Source organism: Gossypium hirsutum, chromosome D05 (genome assembly GCF_007990345.1).
Source record: "Gossypium hirsutum isolate 1008001.06 chromosome D05, Gossypium_hirsutum_v2.1, whole genome shotgun sequence".
Classification (NCBI taxonomy): domain Eukaryota; kingdom Viridiplantae; phylum Streptophyta; class Magnoliopsida; order Malvales; family Malvaceae; genus Gossypium; species Gossypium hirsutum.
This window is the reverse complement of record NC_053441.1, coordinates 50,501,264-50,524,067: the sequence shown is the minus strand read 5'-3', so window position 1 is coordinate 50,524,067 and position 22,804 is coordinate 50,501,264. Positions and strand designations below refer to the sequence as shown.

At 34.1% G+C, this 22,804-nt stretch overlaps 1 protein-coding gene and 1 long non-coding RNA gene across 3 annotated transcripts in view; one reads left to right on the top strand and one right to left on the bottom strand.

Moving 5' to 3' along the window:
• LOC107903886 (probable acyl-activating enzyme 16, chloroplastic) overlaps nucleotides 1–9,628 on the bottom strand; it is a 35,456-nt gene extending 25,828 nt beyond the window's left edge. For both annotated transcript variants that reach the window (XM_016830066.2, XM_041092613.1), the window contains exon 1: nucleotides 9,249–9,628. In XM_016830066.2, the coding sequence (XP_016685555.1) occupies nucleotides 9,249–9,479 (231 nt within the window). In that variant the 5' untranslated portion in view covers nucleotides 9,480–9,628. The remainder of the gene's footprint in view (nucleotides 1–9,248) is intronic.
• On the top strand, nucleotides 2,420–2,948 carry LOC121217051 (uncharacterized). The gene is made up of 2 exons (XR_005913260.1): nucleotides 2,420–2,581; nucleotides 2,687–2,948. It is a non-coding gene; the product is annotated as an uncharacterized lncRNA (long non-coding RNA).
• Nucleotides 9,629–22,804: the final 13,176 nt, after the last annotated feature.

The following is a 22,804-nucleotide window of genomic DNA, read 5'->3' as shown; positions in this document are numbered from 1 at the left end:
TTTTGGAGATATTCCCATGTACAAAAAGGGTATCGTAGTTATTGTCCAAGTCTTGGTAAGTATCTTGTGTCTGCCAATGTTAGTTTTTTGGAACAAACACCATTATCTTCAAGTACTGTGAGTCAGGGAGAGGATGATTTGTTAATCTATAATATCATACCAAATTTGGGTCCGCCTCCCTCTACACCAATTAAGCCTCCCATCAAACGCACCTACTCGTGTCGCCCACATCCGCTTAGTTCTGACTTGATTCTCAAGTCTTTAGAATCATGTCCTGATGAACAAGTATCTTTGTCATCAGATCCGACGACCACAAATGATCTTGATCTTCCTATTGCTCTTCGAAAAAGGTAAACATACATGTACATATCTAATATCTTCAGTTGTTTCCTACAATCATTTGTCTTCCTCTTCTTGTGCTTTTCTTAGATAGATAATGTTTCTGTACCTAAAACTGTTCGAGAGACATTAGATCATCCTAGATGGCATAATGCTATGATTGAGGAAATGAATGCTCTAGATGTTAATGGTACCTGCACTTTGGCTACCGTACCTGTTGGTAAACAATCTATTGGATGTAAATGGGCATTTACTGTCAAAATTAATCATGATGACTCCATTTCTCGATGAAAAGCTAGACTTGTTGCTAAAGGATATGCTCAGGCTTATGGAGTGGACTATCATGATACATTTTCTCCTGTTGCTAAACTTGTTTCTGTCAGGTTATTTATCCCCTTTGCAACAACTTCTGACTGGCCTCTGCAACAATTAGACATAAAAAAATGTCTTTCTTCATGGTGATCTTCAGGAGGAGGTATATACGAAGCAACCACCTGGTTTTGTTGATCAGGGGGGAGTATGGGAAAGTATGTTGTCTGCAAAAATCCCTATATGACTTGAAATAGAGTCTTCGGGATTGATTTGGAAAATTTAACCAGGCTGTTGAGAAGTTTGGGATGCAGAAGAGCAAGTCAGATAGGCATTATACTGTTAGATGTATATGTGGATGATATTGTAATCACTAGTAGAGTCACTAGAGGAATTTCATCTCTTAAGTCCTTTCTTCATACTCAATTTCATACCAAAGACTTGGGATGTTAAAGTATTTCTTGGGAGTTGAAGTTAGCGGGAGTAAGAAAGGAATCTTCCTATCTCAAAGGAAGTATGTGCTTGATTTATTGTCAGAGTCGGGAAAATTGGCTGCTAAACCATGTAGTACTTCAATGTTCCTAATTTACAATTAACCAAAGAAGGTGAATTATTTGCATATCTTGAGAGGTACAGAAGACTTATTGGAAAGTTGAATTATCTTACTGTGACACATCCTGATATTGCTTATTCGTTAAGTGTGCTGAATCAATATATGTCATCACAAACTGTTGATTATTGGAAGGCGGTAGAACAAGTTCTGCACTATTTAAAAGGTGCTCCTGAACGTGGAATCCTATATGAAAATCATGGTCATACTAGGATCGAATGTTTTTCAGATTCTAATTGGGTAGGATGTAAGGAAGATAGAAGATCTACTTCAGGATATTGTGTGTTTCTTGGGGGAAATTTGATTTCATAGAAGAGTAAGAAACAGAATGTAGTATCACGATCGGATGCAAAAGCTGAATACAGAGCTATAGCCAAGTCTGTGTGTGAAGTCATGTGGGTATATTAGCTCCTCAATGAAGTAGGAATTAAGGTCTCAGTACCTTCAAAGTTATGGTGTGATAATCAAGCTGCACTTCATATTGCACTTCATATTGCTTCCCATCCAATCTCATGAACAAACGAAACATATTAAGATTGATTGTCATTTCATTAGTGAAAAGATTCAACAGGGTTTGATTACTACAGGTTATGTGAAAACTACAGAACAATTAGGTGATATAGTCACAAAAGCTTTTAACAAGGTCCGGATTGATTATCATGTAACAAGTTGGGCATGATTAATATATGTAGAAAGGAGCCAAATTAGTTTGTCTATATTAGGAAATTACTCATAGGCTGTAATCTTGTAGATTAGGATTTATTATTTAGTTTCCTAAGAAATATAAGATCAGTCATTAATTGATTCCTAATTAGTTGCTTTCCTAGTTTATTAAGATTTCTAGTTTTGTGGGATTGTCCTATTATCTTTCCTAAAATAATGGATTGAAATGTTAGTCATCCTAATATAAGCATTAGGTTGTATTTCCTTGATAAAATAAGAATTTTTTACTTCACCAAAATTTCTCATGACATCAGAGCTAGGCTCTAAAGCTTAATACGGCATGGATACACAAACCATTTTCTCCTCAGAAGTCAATTCCAGACCCAAGAAAAATCCCTCAGCCAAAAACTATGAAAATTTCTAAACCAATATCATCAAAATACATCAAGGTAAATTTTCATCTGCTCATATTGCAACAACTAGAAAATTAAGACCATGGATAGTTGATTCTAAAGCTTCGGATCACATGATCGAAGATATCAATGTCTTCCACAAGTTCAATCCATATTCAAGCCCCTCTACAGTACAAATAGCAGATAGATCAATCTCAAAAGTGGCAGGAATTGAATCAATCAAATTGACAAAGGACCATATTCTCTCGTCAGTCCTTTATGTTCCTTAGTTTGCAATCTGATTTCTATTAGTAAACTCACTTGTGACTTAAACAGTGTGACTAAATTTTATCCAAATCTTTGTGAAATTCAGGCAACGGATTCAGGGAACGTGATTGGTAGTGTTGAAATGTGTGGTGGTCTCTACTTGCTCAAAAGGAACTCTCCACTATATGGACAAGTTTATTCAAGTTGTGTTTCCGAGTCTGTTTCTAACTCTTTCTCTAATTATGTTTCTGTTTCAAATGAGAATCAAGTCATGTTATGGCAGTCCCGCTTTGGTCACCCAAATTTTGTATACCTTTAAAATTGCTTCCTCATTTGTTCATCAATAAAAATTCAAAATTTTTTCATTATGAAATATGTCAACTTGCAAAACCTATCCTAGCATTCAATATAAGCTTTCACATCCATTCTTTATAATTCATAGTGACATTTGGGGACCCTCACGAGTGAAAAATATTAATGAAGAAATCTTTCATAGACGATCATACTAGAACCACTTAGGTATTCCTTATGAAAGAAAAATCTGAAATTAGGGAAATCTTCAGGTCATTTTATTCCATGATTCACACCCAGTTCAAAGGCAAAATTTAGATTCTTAATACTGATAATGGCAGGGAGTATTTTACATCATTCTTGGGTATTCATTTCATAACACAAGGAATTATTCATGTGAGTTCTTGTGTTGACACCCCTCAACAAAATGTGATAGCTAAGAGAAAAAATAAACACTTACTTTAGGTAGCTAGATCACTCATGTTTACTAATCATGTACTTAAACACTTCTGGGGTGAAACCATCCTTACTGTCACCTATCTCATCAATAGAATTCCTAGTCGAGTGCTACAATTTTAGAGACCTCATGAAGTCCTCCTACAAGTCTTCCCTCATGAGTCTTTGGTTGTTCAACATTTGTTCACGTGCACCAACAACATTGAACCAAACTTGATCCCAAATCAATAAAATTCATTTTCCTAGGATATTCTTCTAATAAAAAAAGGGTACAAGTGTTACTCACATCTTACTCGAAAGATGTAGTCACTTTTTTGAACACCAATCCTATTTGTCCAAATCTGAAATTCAAGGGAGAACTTGAGGGAATTTCAGCTTTGGGACATTCTTCAAGACACTCAATCCGTGTATATTTCACCCCAAAGTGTCAATTTGGCATCCTTACCCTCTTCCAAGCTCTCTAATATCTTATCTCTTCTAAGTCTTCAAAATCCGAATCCCAATTCCACATCAAGTCCAAACGACACACCATCCGAGTCTCAGTTCCATGAGTCCACTCAACCACAACTTGGTGTAAATCATCAAGAACTTCGTGTCTATTCTGAGAGGAGACGACCTACTAAAAATCTAGAGAACGACACTCAAATTAGAGATTGTCAAGAACTAGAACCGGAGCCTCCTGCTTCAGAATTTCACAAAAGTATGGATTCTTCAACTCGTGAGTCTTTGTTCTTTTTATTGATGATTCTGATTAGCCACCTATTACTCAAAGAAAGGGTGTCCGAACATGTACAGACCATCTTATTGAGAAGTATGTGGCATATGAAAATTGTTGCCATCATATAAATCATATATTTCAGTTATTGACAGTATACAGATACCAAATTCAATTCAAGAAGCTTTGAAAAATCCAACATGGAAGAAGGCTATCGAGGAAGAAATTAGAGCTCTAGATAGAAATGGAACCTGGAGTTTTACAGAGGTACCTCAAAGAAAGAAGCCAGTGGGTTGCAAGTGGATATTTATAGTTAAGTATAAAGCATATGGAAGTATCGAGAGGTTTAAAGCCAGGCTGGTGGCAAAGGGCTTTACTCAGTCATATGAAACCGATTATCAGGAAACCTTTGCACCTGTTGCCAAGTTAAACACGGTTCGAGTACTGTTGTCACTAGCAGTAGATAAAGATTAGCCCTTGTACCAGCTAGACATAAAAAATGCCTTTTTGAACGAAGATCTTGAAGAAGACGTTTACATGGAAATACCTCTGGGTCTAGAAACCTTCTCTAACAACCATCAAGTGTGTAAGCTAAAGAAGTCATTGTATGGGCTAAAACAATCACCTCGTGTCTGGTTTTCCAAAACAGTAGTCACAAATGGATACAATCAATGCCAGGCAGATCATTCCTTATTTGTGAAATCCTCATCAAAAGGTAGAATTGTTATTCTCATTGTCAACGTCAACGACATCATTCTAACTAGAGATGCCTCAAAGGAAATTATCAAACTCAAAAGATTGAGTTTGAAATTAAAGATCTTAGCACTCTTAGATATTTCCGAGGCATGGTTGGGTGTAACCTACAGAGACGCCTATGGACCCCAACCTAAAGTTAAGGAAAAATGAGAGTATACCAGTGGATAAATGGCAGTATCAAAGACTAGTGGGCAAGTTGATCTATCTCTCATACACAAGGCTAGACATTGCATTCTCAGTAAGTGTTGTTAGCCAGCACATGAATAATCCGCATGAGGAACATTTAGAAGTTGGGAATCAGACTCTCAGATACCTAAAGATGACACCAGGTCATGGTTTACTCTTCAAAAATAGTGAAATTCATGAGATAGAGGTTTACACCAACACAAGTTGGGCTAGAGAATTGACTGAAATAAGATCCACAAGTAGTTACTACACCTTTGTTTGGGGCAATCTTGTTACATGGAGAAGCAAAAAGCAGTCAGTGGTGTCAAGAAGTAGTGAAGAGCCAGAATATCGTGCTCTTGCTTTGGGCATTTGCGAAGGAATGTGGATTTAGAGATTACTAAGGGAATTGAAAGTCGATTTTAAGGACCAAATAAAAATATACAGTGACACTCAATCCGCCATGAGCATTGCTAAAAATCCAGTACACCACAACAAGACCAAACATGAGGAAATTGACAGACATTTCATTTCAGAGAAGATCAACAATGGAATAGTCTAACTAAGCTATATCCCTATTCAAGTGTAATTTGCTGACATTCTCACCAAGCTCTTCCAGGAATCAGCTTCGATGAATTCAACTCGAAGATGGGATTGTATAACATATACACCCTAGCTTGAGGGGGAGTGTAGAAAGGAGCCGAATTAGTTTTATATATTAGGAAATTACTCATAGGCTGTAATCTGGTAGATTAGGCTTTATTATTTAATTTCCTAAGAAATATAGTATAAGTCATTAATTTATTCCTAATTAGTTGCTTTCCTAATTTATTAAGATTCTTAACTTTATGGGATTGTCCTATTATCTTTCCTAGAATAAAGGGTTGAAATGTCAGTCATCCTAATATAAGTATTAGCCTATATTTCCTTGATAAAATAAGAATTTTTTCCTTCACCAAAATTTCTCAATATCTATGCTCCAACTTGAGGAGGAATGTTACAGATTGTATATAGGTTGATTTGTTGGGATTAGATAGTTGATATGTAGGTTAAATGATAGGAATTAAAGTGCTGGTTTATTGTAATTTATATAGGATATTTTACTTCATATTATAAGATTTCTATAATGCTATATATACCCTTACGATTGATAAATAAAATACAAGAAATTCATTCTTTTCTTCTGAAATTTACAATATTTTTCATCCATGTGGGTGTGCCGTAATCTAATAATTTCTTTAAACAAATTTATAATCCTATTGTGCATTGTTTAGATAATTGTTTTTATCCATGCAAAATGTAAAACGTTATTGGTTTCCTTGTATGTTCAAGACTCCCTTTATTGCATAGCAGTATATACAAAGTTGGTCAAAGAATTCATGTTGGGCTTTATGGTCTAATGGTTAAGGGTGTTCAACCCCCAGATGTAACGTGAGTTCAAATCGTGTTTGTTATTCGGGCTTTAAATAAAAATTAAAAATATATCATTTTTAAAAAAAACAAGTAAAAAATTGTTGATACATTCACTAATCACATTTAAAATATTAAAAAAATACAATCAATTTTCATAAAAATTGTACAAAAGTTCTTTAGAAAAGAAAAATACTCAACAATAGCATATTCTGATATTTGCCACATTTGATTGTAGTTGTGACCATAAATATTAAAGATTAAATTCAAATATTTTACTGCAATATATGCTCATGTTAATTTTTAGATATCCACTTCTCTTTTAAAAAAATTTATTTGTGAATTAAGATATTGATTTAGAGACAAATAATTTGTCTAAAAACAATTGAAATAATTAAAAATATTATATAATTGAAATAACATTAATTCCATTATTTGAATAATTTGAAAATTTAAACGAATCCGAATTTATCACCTAAAAATATCTATTAATTATAAATTTAGATTGATTGAATTATAAGTCAATTATTGCATTTGGTATCATTCCAAGGGACAGGAATCATGTTCAAGTTCTAGTAAATGTGATTTAAAAAATTATTAAAATATTAAAATATCTAATCTTTTTAAAATTTTAGTAAATTTTTTTATATTTTAATTTTTATAATTTTAATAATTTTTAACATTTTTATATTTTTTATTTTTAAAGAATTTTTTAATTTCTTTTCTAATGATGACATCATTGTGACGACATTATATGACACGAGACAACATATGATTGGTTGGATATCTCATTCGTTAGTTTTTAACATCTAAAGGACTAAACTGAAAATATTTGATAATAATAGAGATCAAAGTAGGCCAAAAAAAATTTAAGAACTAAAATGGAAAAACGATATACTTTAACGACAAAAGTGCATATTAAGCCTAAACAAAAATTAGATAATGGCTAATCTTTTTAACTTAAAATTTAAGGCTTATTTTAAGCCTAAAAATAAAATTAGATAATTGCAAATCTTTTAACTTAAAAGTTAAGGATTATTTTTCCAATAAGCCTTCGAATTTTTTCAAAAAAAACAATTAAGCCCCTCTAACTTTGTGCACCAACTAAAGCCTAAGAACTCACAATTTTGACCAATAAGACCTTTTAACAAATGTTGACCGTTAAGAAACTAACGGTAACACTAATGCGACTATCCATAGATGCAACGTCAACATCGATTGCTAACGTGGCAGTGCACATCAATAAAAATAAAAAATTTCAAAAATATTAAAAATATATTTTTAAATTACTTTAAAAATAAGTATACAAGGAATCCACACGCATAGCTGTCTTGCCCAGATACATTTGGAATTATAAAAAAAATTAAAAAATAAGAAAAAGTCATGAAATTAATTATAAATATTATTAGAAATTAATTAAAATTTATAAAATTTATAAAAAAATAATTTATAAACAAACATCAACAACTTATATCATAAAATCAATATTAACAATTTCTTTGTTATATTTTTCCTCTCATTTCTTTTTTCAATTTGTGCAAGTTATAGTCAAATTATTTAATCAATATGAGGAAACATTTTTTTATAATTTTTTTTTAAAATTTATGGTTTTAGATTAATGTCTAAGATTTTTATAAATTTTTTTATGGTTTCTAATCAATTATTTTTATAAATTTTATGGTTATTAATTAATTTTTAATAATTTTATAAATTTTAATAATTTTAATAATTTTTTATTATTTTTTATGTTATTTATAATTTTAGAATAAATATGTATAAATGATTGTTCAGATTCTGTGGGAGAATACCTCTATTCGGCCCAAATAGTGGATCTCGTTCCAACAAGGAACAAAGACTCGTCCCGACGACGCAATTGTTTTAACGTCCTGACGAGCAGAGAAGCAGCGTCACGACGACGCGACATCCAATCCAAATTTTTGACTTTATTATTCCTAGTTAAATTCTGTTTCAGTTTCCCATTTAAACTATAATTAATCTAGAGGTATTCTAGTCATATTATAATATGAATTTTAATTTATAAATAGGTCACAATTACTCTAGGTTAGGCATACAACAAAATATTGAGATTGAAAGAATTTTGTTCTTTGTTTTTGAAAGGTTTGTTCTCGTGGGTTTTGGATTTTCCTTTGATTCTCTCTCTTGTACTCATTATTTATTATAGTGGAATATCTTTTTAACCGTGATTTTTTATCCTCAATTGAGGAGTTTTTTCACGTAAATTTCTATATTGATTTTTTCAGTTCTTATTTTCTTCACTTTGTTCATTACTTACTTGGGTTTATCACTAACAAATTCAAATAAAAGACAACTATTTATCCAAGTTTAGTGACGAACTTACTTTTTAAATAGAATTTTTTATTTTTACTGGTGTGACATTTTTTAATGATCATGTAGAAATTGCTGTTTGTTTTTAATAGTCAACATTGGTCAAAGATCTGATTGAATAAAATTGTGAGTGTAAAAAATTAGAAAAGTATAATTGACTTTTTTTTTTTAAGTTTGAAGGTTTATTTTCCTAATAAGCCAAAAATTAAAAACTTAGCAGACCGAAATTAATAAATTTAGACCAAAACCGAGCCGAATGGTATAGTTGTAATGCTTTCTCGGTCTTTTTCTGAGCCCTACCGTCCAACCCATTAACTCAACTACGAACTACTATTACTCATTACCGGACAAACAATATCGTCAATTCCAAAACCATTTGACTAAAATATATATAATACCAAAAATAAAATAAAGCCAACTTGCAGGAAAAGAACATTGAATGAACAGTTGAACACATCCAAAAACCCAACCCATCACAGATCCCCGATAATCCCATAAAAATAAAGTACAGAATTCCGAAGAAACTCACCTTGGAATCACAGAAAACTCGAAATTTCGATCCTCGGGAGACCCGGAACTTGGCGCTGGAGAGCTGCTTGATATCCAAAGTTTTGGAGCACTGCAATTTAGAACCCGAGAAAAGAAACTGAAAAGACCTCGATTTATCTAAACAAACCGGCGACAACATGATCGCCTTTCTATTTTCAGAAGAAGAACAGCAAGAAGGCGAAGAAGATATTTTGATCGGAGCCCCCAACATTTTTGAAAAAAGCGAAAGCAAAGGGAATGAAGTGATGTGGCGGTGGTAGGTGAGAGGAGCAAGTGCGGGGGATCACGAAGTATCCTGAAGATGCTGAAGTTGAAGAAACATTAACGTGATATATAGAAATCATAGGGAATTGAGATGATGCAAACAAATTAAAAATTATATACACGACAAAACGGCCCACTTACTTATACTACTGACACTGACATTTGCATTTTTATCTTTAAAACCCAGTTTGCTTGCGTGACAATTATTATTATTCGTGTTTGATTATTAACGCAGTGCTTTTTTTAGGGCAATTTATAGAAAAAAATCCTTTTTTTTTAAATTATTGAAATGGATCAATTATTTAATTATTTATCGAAATGGTTCATTTTTCAAAAAATCGCGTTTATGTCAGTGCGATTTCAGGGGACCCGCCAGGAAATCGCGGTCAGGTCAGCGTGATTTGCTGACATGATAGCAAATCGCGCTAACGTGACCGCGACTTGCCCCGCGTGTGAACAGTGCTCCAACAGTCTCAACGGTAAAAAAAAACTATAAATACCCCCACCTTTTTTTTTCACAAACTAATCTTCTTTCAAATTTTCTCTCAATTTTCTCTCAATTTCCTTCAAAAATTCTCTTAAATACATATTTAATTTCAATTTTCTCTCAAATTTCTCTTAAGTTTCTCCTAACTCCTTTTTTTAAATAATTTTTAAAATATTTTTTTAAATTTTTTTAAAACCGTAAAAATTTGTACGATTTCAGCAATGGCCGGAGAATTGACTTGTCTTGATAAGCATTACATATCGATGGAACAAATGAAAATGATAAGTATTAAATTTAATTTTTAAATATCATTTAAGAATTTTTTATTTATGCATTTTTAGATAATTATTAATTTTTTATTTGTTATAAAAGTCTGTAGATCAGGTATTGAAATGCAATATTCGGAATATGCATGCTCCTCCATCACCGTTGGTAGAGAACTACTTGCAGGAAGCGGGTTTTTGGCACGTGGCGATGGTAGGCCGGGGATGCAAGGTGGACCCGAAACTAATCAGTGCGTTGATCGAGAGGTGGAGACCCGAGACGCACACATTCCATCTTCCATGTGGAGAGTGCACTATCACTCTAGAAGATGTCAGTCTGCAATTGGGATTGCCGGTGGACGAGAACACAGTCACCGGGTCTGCCCAATCTAGCAATTGGGGGCGGTGTGCTACGAGCTTTTGGGCACTATTTCGAAGAAAATGGAGGGAGGTAAGATCGAGATGGGCTGGTTAGGTGACACATTCCCTGATCCGGATGAATATTCAATCGAAATTGAAAGAATCCGATATGCTCGGGCATACATTCTTCAATTAATTGGAGGCTATCTGATGCCTGACACGTCACGGAGCTGCGTACATCTAAGATGGCTGATGAAACTCGTTGATTTTAGAGCAGCCAGTGAATTGAGTTGGGGTCTACCGTCTTGGCAACGTTATATCGAGAGATGTGCAGGGCGACGCGACCGGGAAGAGCAAAAATCGGAGGTTGCCTCTCACTACTGCAGTCGTGGGCACAGTTTCGCTTTCCATTTCTACGTCCTCGAGTGGACCACCCATATACATTCCCACTCATAACGAGGTAAATTTTATATTAGATTTTACAATTATTATGTAGATTTTTAAAAATAAAAGTATGCTAAAAATTTATTTAATTAGGTGGAACCATCCGGCAAGTCGTGCTCGATTACCGTCCTCTCTTGAAGATATACGGCTTCTATTGGACCAACGGTCGGAAGCACAAGTAAGTTTTAAATAAAATAGATATTTTCATACATTCGCTAGTCAATTGATATTTAGTATTTAGTATTTAGTATTATGTATATAACTAATATTTCTATCATGTTCATATAGTTTCAATGGACACCATACGAGGATCAGGCAATTCGGGCAGTAATCCCGGAAGAGTTCTTACAAAATCCACAAGCTTGGCACGTGAAAGTCGTGTTGATCAACTACACAACTGTGGAGCCACACTAGACAGACAGAGTGCTACGACAGTTTGGATGTAGACAACCGATTCCCGTGGATCCTGAGGTGTTTGACAATCAACACAAAGTCGACCATCGGCAATTGAATACGGATTGGACGAGATGCTGGTCCGAGTACATAGAAATGTGGGAAGATCGGTATAAATATATACCTACTCAGGAACCAATCATCGTTCCGGAGTTAGCGTGCGTTCCAGAATACATGCCATGGTTTAGGATCCATGGCAAGCCGTATTTACTGACGCCAGAGGAGAGGCAGCGGCAAATACGTGTCGAAAGGGAAAGGAGCGGACCTCTAAATCCAAGAGACAAGACGACGAAGGCCTAAACATTCACCCGGCTCATCATCAACGACCATGCAATCACCAGGCCCAACGAGAGCACCAACACAGTCACTCGATGCAGCAGTTCAACCGATAATACCCAAGCAACCGCCTTTTCAGATGATGCCAAGTGAGTTTCCTAGCCCTTATATGTATCCTGACCCTTATATGTATCCTTTTCCGAGTCCTATGGCAGGTTGAAGCCAACCTGGTTCAGCTCCATTTCTTGTTATGTCGAGTGGACCGCCGATGTATAGGCCAGCGGCGCACGAGGGATCGCAAGAGGGGTTGTCGGGGAGCTCTCCTTTTTACCAATCCCCACCAACGTATAGGTTTTAAACACCGTCGCCGTTCGTGATGCAAACACCTCCACATACACTATTTTTTGAAGGTGGATCATCGCCCCAAGTCCGACAACCAGATGCCGTACCGAAAGAACCAGAATTGTAACAGCCCAATTTTGGCATAAATTGGAATAGGGGTTTCGGGACCACACATCCGAGTCTGAAAAATATTTTAATATTTTATTCTCTGTTTATTTTGTGTGAATTTACATGTGTGAAAGTTTCGTGAATTAATTTTGTTGTTTGAGTGTCAATTTAATAAAAAAAAGGGGGGCTTAATCGCGTACAATGAAAAATTGATGGTTAAATAAGAAAGTGCTTAATTGTTGTTGTCTTTATAGTTTGGAGGTCTTATTTTGAAATTTAGCCAAAATTATAAGGTAGTGGACGGCATGTTGTTTTAATATATGTTTTTTTATACATTAAAAATAAAAGTTAAAAATGATAATATTATAATATATGTTATAATAATAATGATAATAACAAAGCCATTATCATATCATCTTTTCCCACTTTCGAAACTAGAGAAAGAATAAAAGATAAAAGCTTGGCTAGGGTTCGGCCATTGTTGAGCTAGATTAAGGTTAGTCTTTTGTTCGGTTTTTGATAATTTTTACGTTTTTGAGATCGTTGCTTTGTGTTCTTTAAAACCCATACTTAAATTTTGTGAATTGATGATAATTATGTGTTTTGCCATTGATGAGTGCTTGAGTTTTTTGATAGTTGTTGATGAAAAATGAAATATATGTTAAAGATTAATATGTTTTGTATTGAAGTTTTTGGTGATTTTGAGTAATTAGGGCTAAATTACAAAAATAAATATTTGAAGGACTCAAATGTGAAATAAATGAAATGTATGGACTTATATGGGTACTAGGAAGATTCTGCCCTTAGGGAGTGTGGCCAAATTTTGTGTATTTTGTGTTTTGTTTAATAAGGACTAAATTGTGAAAATGTGAACTATTAGGGGTAAAAATGTAATTTGCCCATCTATGTGTTATTAGACTAAATTGAATGAAAATATGTTAAAATGAGATTTATTTGAATATGTTTAGATCAAGAAACCAAGAAATCGGATTTAGATCGGGGGAAATCGAAAGTAGTTGAGTAGCCGATCAATTAGACGACGACATCTGAGGTAAGTTATTAAGCATATATATAATTTTATCGTTTTAAAAACCAGCTTAGTATCTATGTAATTATGCTGAATTGAATGGTATATATATACATGTAGTGATAAAATTATTGAAATAAGAAGTATTGAATTGTTGACTTTCGACACTAAGTGTGCGAGTTTAATTTGTAAAGCACTAAGTGTGCGAGTTTAATGGTAAAGTACTAAGTGTGCGAGTTTGATTATTGAGCACTAAGTGTGCGAATTTATTAAATATTTTCGAATAACTATTAGCATTGAGTATTTGTCTTATTGAGAAATCATGATTAGTAAAATGAGTAAACACTTGGAATTTTTGAGTAATAGCCATTATGGTTTTATTTAAGGTTAAATTTTATAGGTATTAAACCTATGTGGTGATTATATTTGGATTCATATATATATATAATATGATTCTTTATACTACATGATGAGGAAATGCATAATGTATTTGGTCTTGTGTTTAAATTAGAAGAAATGTTTATTGATGTATAATTATATTGATTTTAGTTAAATCATAGTAATAAGTGAATAATTATCTTATGATATGGTAAGCTAAAGGTAAGATGATTTAGTAGTATGAATTGGTTGAATATTATTTGAGATATCGGTTTAAATAGTAGAGTTTATTTTGCTTATAACTTACTAAGCTAAATTAGCTTACAATGTGTTGGATAATTGTTTTGATGTATAGATTTCGGTGTTCGCTACGTGTTCGGGAATCGTCAGCTAGGCTCGTCACACTATCGATATTTTCTTTTGGTATTTTGCTAAATCGTTCTCAAATATATTACATGTATAGCATAGTTAAAATATTGATTTTGGAACCAATGTGCATATGTATTTTAAAAGCCATGCAAAAATGGTTTATCTCTTTTGGTTTGAATTTGGTATTAATGCATATACTTTAATGGTTTAAAATGTGGTATATGTTCATGTAATTTTTATGCTTAAATGCTGCCCAATTAATGTATTTATGCTGCCCAAATTGTCATATATATGCAGTCCAAATTTTTGATGTAAAAATGCTGTCCAATTTTGTATATACATGCTGTTAAATTTTGTGTATAAGTGCTGTCCAAATTGGTGTATGTATGCTGTCTAATTTTTGGTGAATCAATGCTGTCCAATTTTGTATATACATGCTGTTAAATTTTATGTATAAGTGCTGTCCAAATTGGTGTATGTATGCTGCCTAATTTTTGGTGAATCAATGCTGTCCAATTTTGTATATACATGCTGTTGAATTTTGTGTATAAGTGCTGTCCAAATTGGTGTATGTATGCTGCCTAATTTTTGGTGAATCAATGCTGTCCAATTTTGTATATACATGCTGTTAAATTTTGTGTATAAGTGCTGTCCAAATTGGTATATGTATGCTGCCTAATTTTTGGTGAATCAATGCTGTCCAATTTTGTATACACATGCTGTTAAATTTTGTGTATAAGTGCTGTCCAAATTGGTATATGTATGCTGCCTAATTTTTGGTGAAAAAAAAATGCTGTCCAATTTTATATATATATGCTGCTCAATTTTTGATGTATAAGAGCTGTCCAAACAGGGTAGATTACTTATGTTTGTAATATGTAGTATAGTTAGTATATTGAAATGAAATAAATGTTTGGATAAATGTTTGATTTATGATATTAAATTTTGATTAGGTAAATGATAATGATGTGGATGAATTGTTGAAACATGGTTAGTATATGAAACTTGATTAAAGATGCATGTTTGATTTTAAATTGGTTATGTGATAATATATATATGGAATAAAATTTCGTGGTTGAGTAAAAAAAATTTGAGTGGGATTTTGATCGGTAATGCTTCGTAACTCTAATCCGACGACGGACAAGGGTCGAGGTGTTATATTTTATTGGTATCAGAGCTACGGTTTAGTCGATTCTAGGACTAACGTAGCGCGTATGGGTCTAGCTATACATGCCATATTTTATATTGAGATAGTGTGATGACTTCTGACACCTACAAATGTGTTTTCGTATAGTAATGGATCCCGATCGAACTGTAGCGGATGATGTCGAGAGTGTAGCGCCTGCTCCTATGCAAGAGACGGAGCCGGTTGATTCTCGACCGAATACGAATAACCATGGTGATGAGACTAAACAAGCCTTCTATACTATGATGAATGAATGGTTTACTCAATATATCCGGACAAATCCAGCTGTTCAACAACCTCTGACCCTGATTAACCCACTTCCGATGCCTGTGCTACCTCCGACTATCGATCCTATGAGATTGAATAAACCTCCTGTTGATAAAATAAGAAAATACGGAGCTGGAGAATTTAGGGCCACAGCTAGTGATGATGCTGAACGGGCTGAATTTTGGCTCGATACTACCATTCGCGTCTTCGATGAATTATCCTGTACACCTGATGAGTGCCTAAAATGTGCTATATCCTTGTTACGGGATTTAGCTTACTATTGGTGGAACACTCTAGTTTCGGTTATTCCGAAAGAGTGTATCACTTAAGATTTCTTTCAGACAGAGTTTCGCAAAAAGTATATCAATCAGTGATTTATTGATCAGAAACGCAAAGAATTTCTCGAGCTAAAACAGGGTCGTATGACCGTCTCTGATTATGAGAGCGAGTTTGTGAGTCTCAGCCGATATGTCCGAGAGTGTGTTGCGACCGAGACTGCTATGTGTAAAAGATTCGAGGAAGGGCTGAATGAATACATAAAATTACTTGTCGGCATACTCAAAATAAAAGAGTTTGTAGTACTCGTCAAGCGAGCTTGCAAGGCTGAAGAACTCAGCAAAGAGAAAAGAAAAGCTGAGATTGAAGCTAGTGATTTCCGCAATATATCAGTGAGTAAAACTTTTCAGACGGCAACAAAAAAGTTCAGAGATGTTAGTAGCCGATCTAAGGCTACTGCAGGGCTTCCTATGCAAGAACGACCACCAATGAGTTCAAGAGCCACATCAGTTGCTAGTGTTGGTAATACCCAACCGAATAAACCCGAGTGTCAACAGTGTGGTAGGAGACATATTGGTGAGTGTTGGGGCAAGTACAACAATCGAGTTTGCTATAAATGTAGCTCAAAAGATCATTTTATTCGAGAGTGTCCAGAATTTATGGATCGAAATTTTGTTCAGAATATGAGATCTGGCAACACAGCAGCTCGAGGTAGACCACCCAGGAATACGGGTAATGTGAGTGGCAGTCAGAGAGGTACTAAAGATACATCTGTTAGATCTGAGGCTCGCGCGCCTGCCAGAGCCTATGCCATTCGCGCACGTGAGGAGGCTTCATCCCCAAACGTTATCACTGGTACTTTCACTCTCTATGATACTAATGTTATTGCACTGATTGATCCTGGTTCGACTCATTCATACGTGTGTGAAACTTTAGTATTCAGTAAGACTTTGCCTGTTGAGTCTACTGAATTTGTGATTAGAGTATCAAACCCCTTGGGCCAGTGTGTGTTGGTTGACAAAGTGTGTAAGAATTGTCTGTTGATAATTCGAGATTTGTGTTTTACGACTGATTTAATGTTGTTTCCATTTGACGAGTTCGATATAATTTTGGGTATGGACTGGTTGATTTTACACGATGCTGTGGTTAACTGCAAAAGAATGACTATTGATTTAAGATGCCTGAATGATGAGATTATTCAGATTAAATCTAATGATCTGAATGGTTTATCAGCAATAATATCCTCGATGTCGGCTCAGAAGTATGTGAGAAAAGGTTGTGACGCTTACCTTTCATTTGTTCTTGATAGTAAAGTAACCAAAAAGAAAATTGAATCCGTACCAGTTGTGTGCGAGTATTCAGACGTATTTCCCGAAGAATTACCGGGTTTGCCACCTATTCGAGAGGTAGAGTTTGGTATTGAGTTAGTACCAGGGATGACTCTAATTTCAATAGCTCCGTACCGTCTGGCACCGACCGAATTAAAAGAATTGAAAGTACAGTTGCAAAAGTTGACTGATGAAGGTTTCGCACGACCGAGTTTCTCTCCTTGGGGTGCACCAGTTCTATTTGTGAGAAAGAAAGACGAAACGATGAGAATGTGCATTGATTACCGACAGCTCAATAAGGTGACTATAAAGAATAAGTATCTGTTACCACGGATTGATGATTTGTTCGATCAGTTAAAAGGGGCTACTGTGTTTTCGAAGATAGATCTGAGATCAGACTACTATCAACTGCGAGTTAAAGACTCTGATGTGCCAAAGACTCCCTTCCGAACGAGGTATGGACATTATGAGTTTTTGGTTATGCCTTTCGGACTTACTAATGCACCTGTTATTTTCATGGACTTGATGAATCGGATCTCTAGACAGTATCTGGATCGATTTGTGGTAGTATTTATAGATGACATTTTGATCTACTCTCGTGACGAAAATGAGCATGCCGAACATCTGAGACTTGTGTTACAAACTTTGCGAGATAAACAGTTGTATGCAAAGTTCAGTAAATGTGAGTTTTGGTTACGTGAAGTTAGTTTTCTGGGTCATGTAGTATCAGCATCGGGTATTCGGGTTGATCCGAGTAAAATTTCAGCTATACTCGATTGGAAACCTCCGAGAAATGTCTCTGAAGTTCGGAGCTTTTTGGGGATCGCTGGTTATTATAGACGGTTCATGAAAGGGTTCTCTATGATTGCGACCCCGATGACAAAGCTACTACAAAAAGACGTTAAGTTTGAGTGGTCAGAAAAGTGTCAGAAAAGCTTTGATCAGTTGAAGGTTCTTTTGACCGAAGCTCTAGTCTTAGTTCAGCCAGAATCGGGTAAATAGTTTGTTATCTATAGTGATGCATCTTTAAATGGTTTGGGTTGTGTTTTGATGCAGGAAGGCAAAGTTGTAGCCTATGCCTCGAGACAATTAAAGCCACATGAAAAGAACTATCCGACGCATGATTTGGAATTGGCCGCTATTGTATTTGCATTGAAAATATGGCGCCACTATCTGTTTGGCGAAAAATGTCATGTTTATTCTGGTCACAAAAGCCTGAAGTACTTGATGACTCAGAAAGATCTGAATTTGAGACAGCGTCGATGGTTAGAATTGCTAAAAGATTACGAGTTTGTGATTGATTATCATCCGAAAAAAACTAATGTTGTTGCTGATGCCCTAAGTCAAAAATCACTGTTTGCTTTACGTGCAATGAACGCACATATGACTATATCTGATGATGGTACGATAGTAGCTAAATTGAAAGCAAAACTGTTACTTGTTCAACAAATTTGTGAAGCTCAGAAAGTTTATGATGATTTAATGGCAAAACGAGCTTAGTGTGACTTAAATGTTGATTCAGAGTTTCTAGTTGATGCTGAGAATTGTTTGAGATTCAAAAACCGATTATGTGTTTCGAGAAATTCAAAGTTAATTCAGATGATTTTGAATGAAGCTCATAATAGTCGATTTTCTGTTCATCCGGGTAGTACGAAAATGTATAACGATCTGAAATAGCACTATTGGTGGCATGGTATGAAACGAGACATTTCTAACTTTGTTTCGAAATGTTTAATTTGTCAGCAAGTTAAAGCCGGGCATCAGGTACCATCTGGATTGCTTTAGCCGATCATGATACCTGAATGGAAATGGGATCGAGTCACGATGGATTTTGTATCCGGTTTACCGTTGACACCGAGCAAGAAAGATGTAATCTGGGTTATTGTTGATAGGTTGACAAAATCGGCACACTGTATTCCGATTCGCTCAAATTTTTCACTCGATAAACTTGCTGAGTTATATGTTTCTCAAATTGTGAGGTTGCATGGTGTACCAATTTCTATTGTTTCGGACAGAGACCCGAGATTTACGTCGCGATTTTGGAAGAAACTACAAGATGCTCTGGGTACAAAACTACATTTTAGCACTGCTTTTCATCCACAAACAGATGGTCAATCTGAGCGAATCATTCAGATACTTGAGGATATGTTGAGATGTTGCATTCTCGAGTTTGAAGGTACGTGGGAACGATATTTACCTTTGATTGAATTTTCTTATAATAATAGCTTTCAATCTAGTATCAAAATGGCACCTTACGAGGCTTTGTACGGTCGTAAATGTCGTACACCATTGTATTGGACTGAGCTGAGTGAAAATAAGATACACGGGGTCGATTTGATTAAAGAGACTGAACAGAAAGTGAAAGTGATTCGGGATAGTCTGAAATCAGCGTCGGATCGTCAGAAATCTTATGCGGACTTGAAAAGAAAGGATATAGAATTTCAAATCGAGGACAAAGTGTTTTTGAAAGTCTCACTGTGGAAGAAAATACTCAGATTTAGACGCAAAGGCAAATTAAGTCCGAGATTCATTGGACCGTATGAGATTATAAAGTGTATCGGGCCGGTTGCTTATAAATTGTTGTTGCCATCTGAGTTAGAAAGGATTCATAATGTATTTCATGTTTCGATGCTTCGTAGATATAGATCCGATCCTTCGCATGTGATTTGTCCAATCGAGATTGAAATTAACTCTGATATGTCATATGAAGAAGAACCGATTAGCATTCTGGCTCGTGAAGTTAAAGAATTACGAAATAAGAAAATTTCGTTAGTCAAAGTACTTTGGCATAAACACGGAGTTGAAGAAGCAACTTGGGAGTCAGAAAATACAATGAAAGAACGTTATCCAAACCTATTCACCGGTAAGATTTTCGGGGACGAAAATCCCTAAATGGGGAGAGTTGTAACAGCCTAATTTTGGCCTAAATTGGAACAGTGGTTTCGGGACCACACATCCGAGTCTGAAAAATATTTTAATATTTTATTCTCTGTTTATTTTGTGTGAATTTACATGTGTGAAAGTTTCGTGAATTAATTTTGTTGTTTGAGTGTCAATTTAATAAAAAAAGGGGGGCTTAATCGTGTAAAATGAAAAATTGATGGTTAAATAAGAAAGTGCTTAATTGTTGTTTTCTTTATAATTTGGAGGTCTTATGTTGAAATTTAGCCAAAATTATAAGGTAGTGGACGGCATATTGTTTTAATATATGTTTTTTTTATACATTAAAAATAAAAGTTAAAAATGATAATATTATAATATATGTTATAATAATAATGATAATAACAAAGCCATTATCATATCATCTTTTCCCACTTTCGAAACTAGAGAAAGAATAAAAGATAAAAGCTTGGCTAGGGTTCGGCCATTGTTGAGCTAGATTAAGGTTAGTCTTTTGTTCGGTTTTTGATAATTTTTACGTTTTTGAGATCGTTGCTTTGTGTTCTTTAAAACCCATGCTTAAATTTTGTGAATTGATGATGATTATGTGTTTTGCCATTGATGAGTGCTTGAGCTTTTTGATAGTTGTTGATGAAAAATGAAATATATGTTAAAGATTAATATGTTTTGTATTGAAGTTTTTGGTGATTTTGAGTAATTAGGGCTAAATTACAAAAATAAATATTTGAAGGACTCAAATGTGAAATAAATGAAATGTATGGACTTATATGGGTACTAGGAAGATTCGGCCCTTAGGGAGTGTGGCCAAATTTTGTGTATTTTGTGTTTTGTTTAATAAGGACTAAATTGTGAAAATGTGAACTATTAGGGGTAAAAATGTAATTTGCCCGTCTATGTGTTATTAGACTAAATTGAATGAAAATATGTTAAAATGAGATTTATTTGAATATGTTTAGATCAAGAAACCAAGAAATCGGATTTAGATCGGGGGAAATCGAAAGTAGTTGAGTAGCCGATCAATTAGACGACGACATCCGAGGTAAGTTATTAAGCATATATATAATTGTATCGTTTTAAAAATCAGCTTAGTATCTATGTAATTATGCTGAATTGAATGGTATATATATACATGTAGTGATAAAATTATTGAAATAAGAAGTATTGAATTGTTGACTTTCGACACTAAGTGTGCGAGTTTAATTTGTAAAGCACTAAGTGTGCGAGTTTAATGGTAAAGCACTAAGTGTGCGAGTTTGATTATTGAGCACTAAGTGTGTGAATTTATTAAATATTTTCGAATAACTATTAGCATTGAGTATTTGTCTTATTGAGAAATCATGATTAGTAAAATGAGTAAACACTTGGAATTTTTGAGTAATAGCCATTATGGTTTTATTTAAGGTTAAATTTTATAGGTATTAAACCTATGTGGTGATTATATTTGGATTCATATATATATAATATGATTCTTTATACTACATGATGAGGAAATGCATAATGTATTTGGTCTTGTGTTTAAATTAGAAGAAATGTTTATGGATGTATAATTATATTGATTTTAGTTAAATCATAGTAATAAGTGAATAATTATCTTATGATATGGTAAGCTCAAGGTAAGATGATTTAGTAGTATGAATTGGTTGAATATTATTTGAGATATCGGTTTAAATAGTAGAGTTTATTTTGCTTATAACTTACTAAGCTAAATTAGCTTACAATGTGTTGGATAATTGTTTTGATGTATAGATTTCGGTGTTCGCTACGTGTTCGGAAATCGTCAGCTAGGCTCGTCACACTATCGATATTTTCTTTTGGTATTTTGCTAAATCATTCTCAAATATATGACATGTATAGCATAGTTAAAATATTGATTTTGGAACCAATGTGCATATGTATTTTAAAAACCATGCAAAAATGGCTTATCTCTTTTGGTCTGAATTTGGTATTAATGCATATGCTTTAATGGTTTAAAATGTGGTATATGTTCATGTAATTTTTATGCTTAAATGCTGCCCAATTGATGTATTTATGCTGCCCAAATTGTCATATATATGCTGTCCAAATTTTTGATGTAAAAATGCTGTCCAATTTTGTATATACATGCTGTTAAATTTTTTGTATAAGTGCTGTCCAAATTGGTGTATGTATGCTGCCTAATTTTTGGTGAATCAATGCTGTCCAATTTTGTATATACATGCTGTTAAATTTTGTATATAAGTGCTGTCCAAATTGGTGTATGTATGCTGCCTAATTTTTGGTGAATCAATGCTGTCCAATTTTGTATATACATGCTGTTGAATTTTGTGTATAAGTGCTGTCCAAATTGGTGTATGTATGCTGCCTAATTTTTGGTGAATCAAAGTTGTCCAATTTTGTATATACATGCTGTTAAATTTTGTGTATAAGTGCTGTCCAAATTGGTAGATGTATGCTGCCTAATTTTTGGTGAATCAATGCTGTCCAATTTTGTATACACATGCTGTCCAAATTGGTATATGTATGCTGCCTAATTTTTGGTGAAAAAATATGCTGTCCAATTTTATATATATATGCTGCTCAATTTTTGATGTATAAGAGCTGTCCAAACAGGGAAGATTACCTATGTTTGTAATATGTAGTATAGTTAGTATATTGAAATGAAATAAATGTTTGGATAAATGTTTGATTTATGATATTAAATTTTGATTTGGTAAATGATAATGATGTGGATGAATTGTTGAAACATGGTTAGTATATGAAACTTGATTAAAGATGCATGTTTGATTTTAAATTGGTTATGTGATAATATATATATATGGAATAAAATT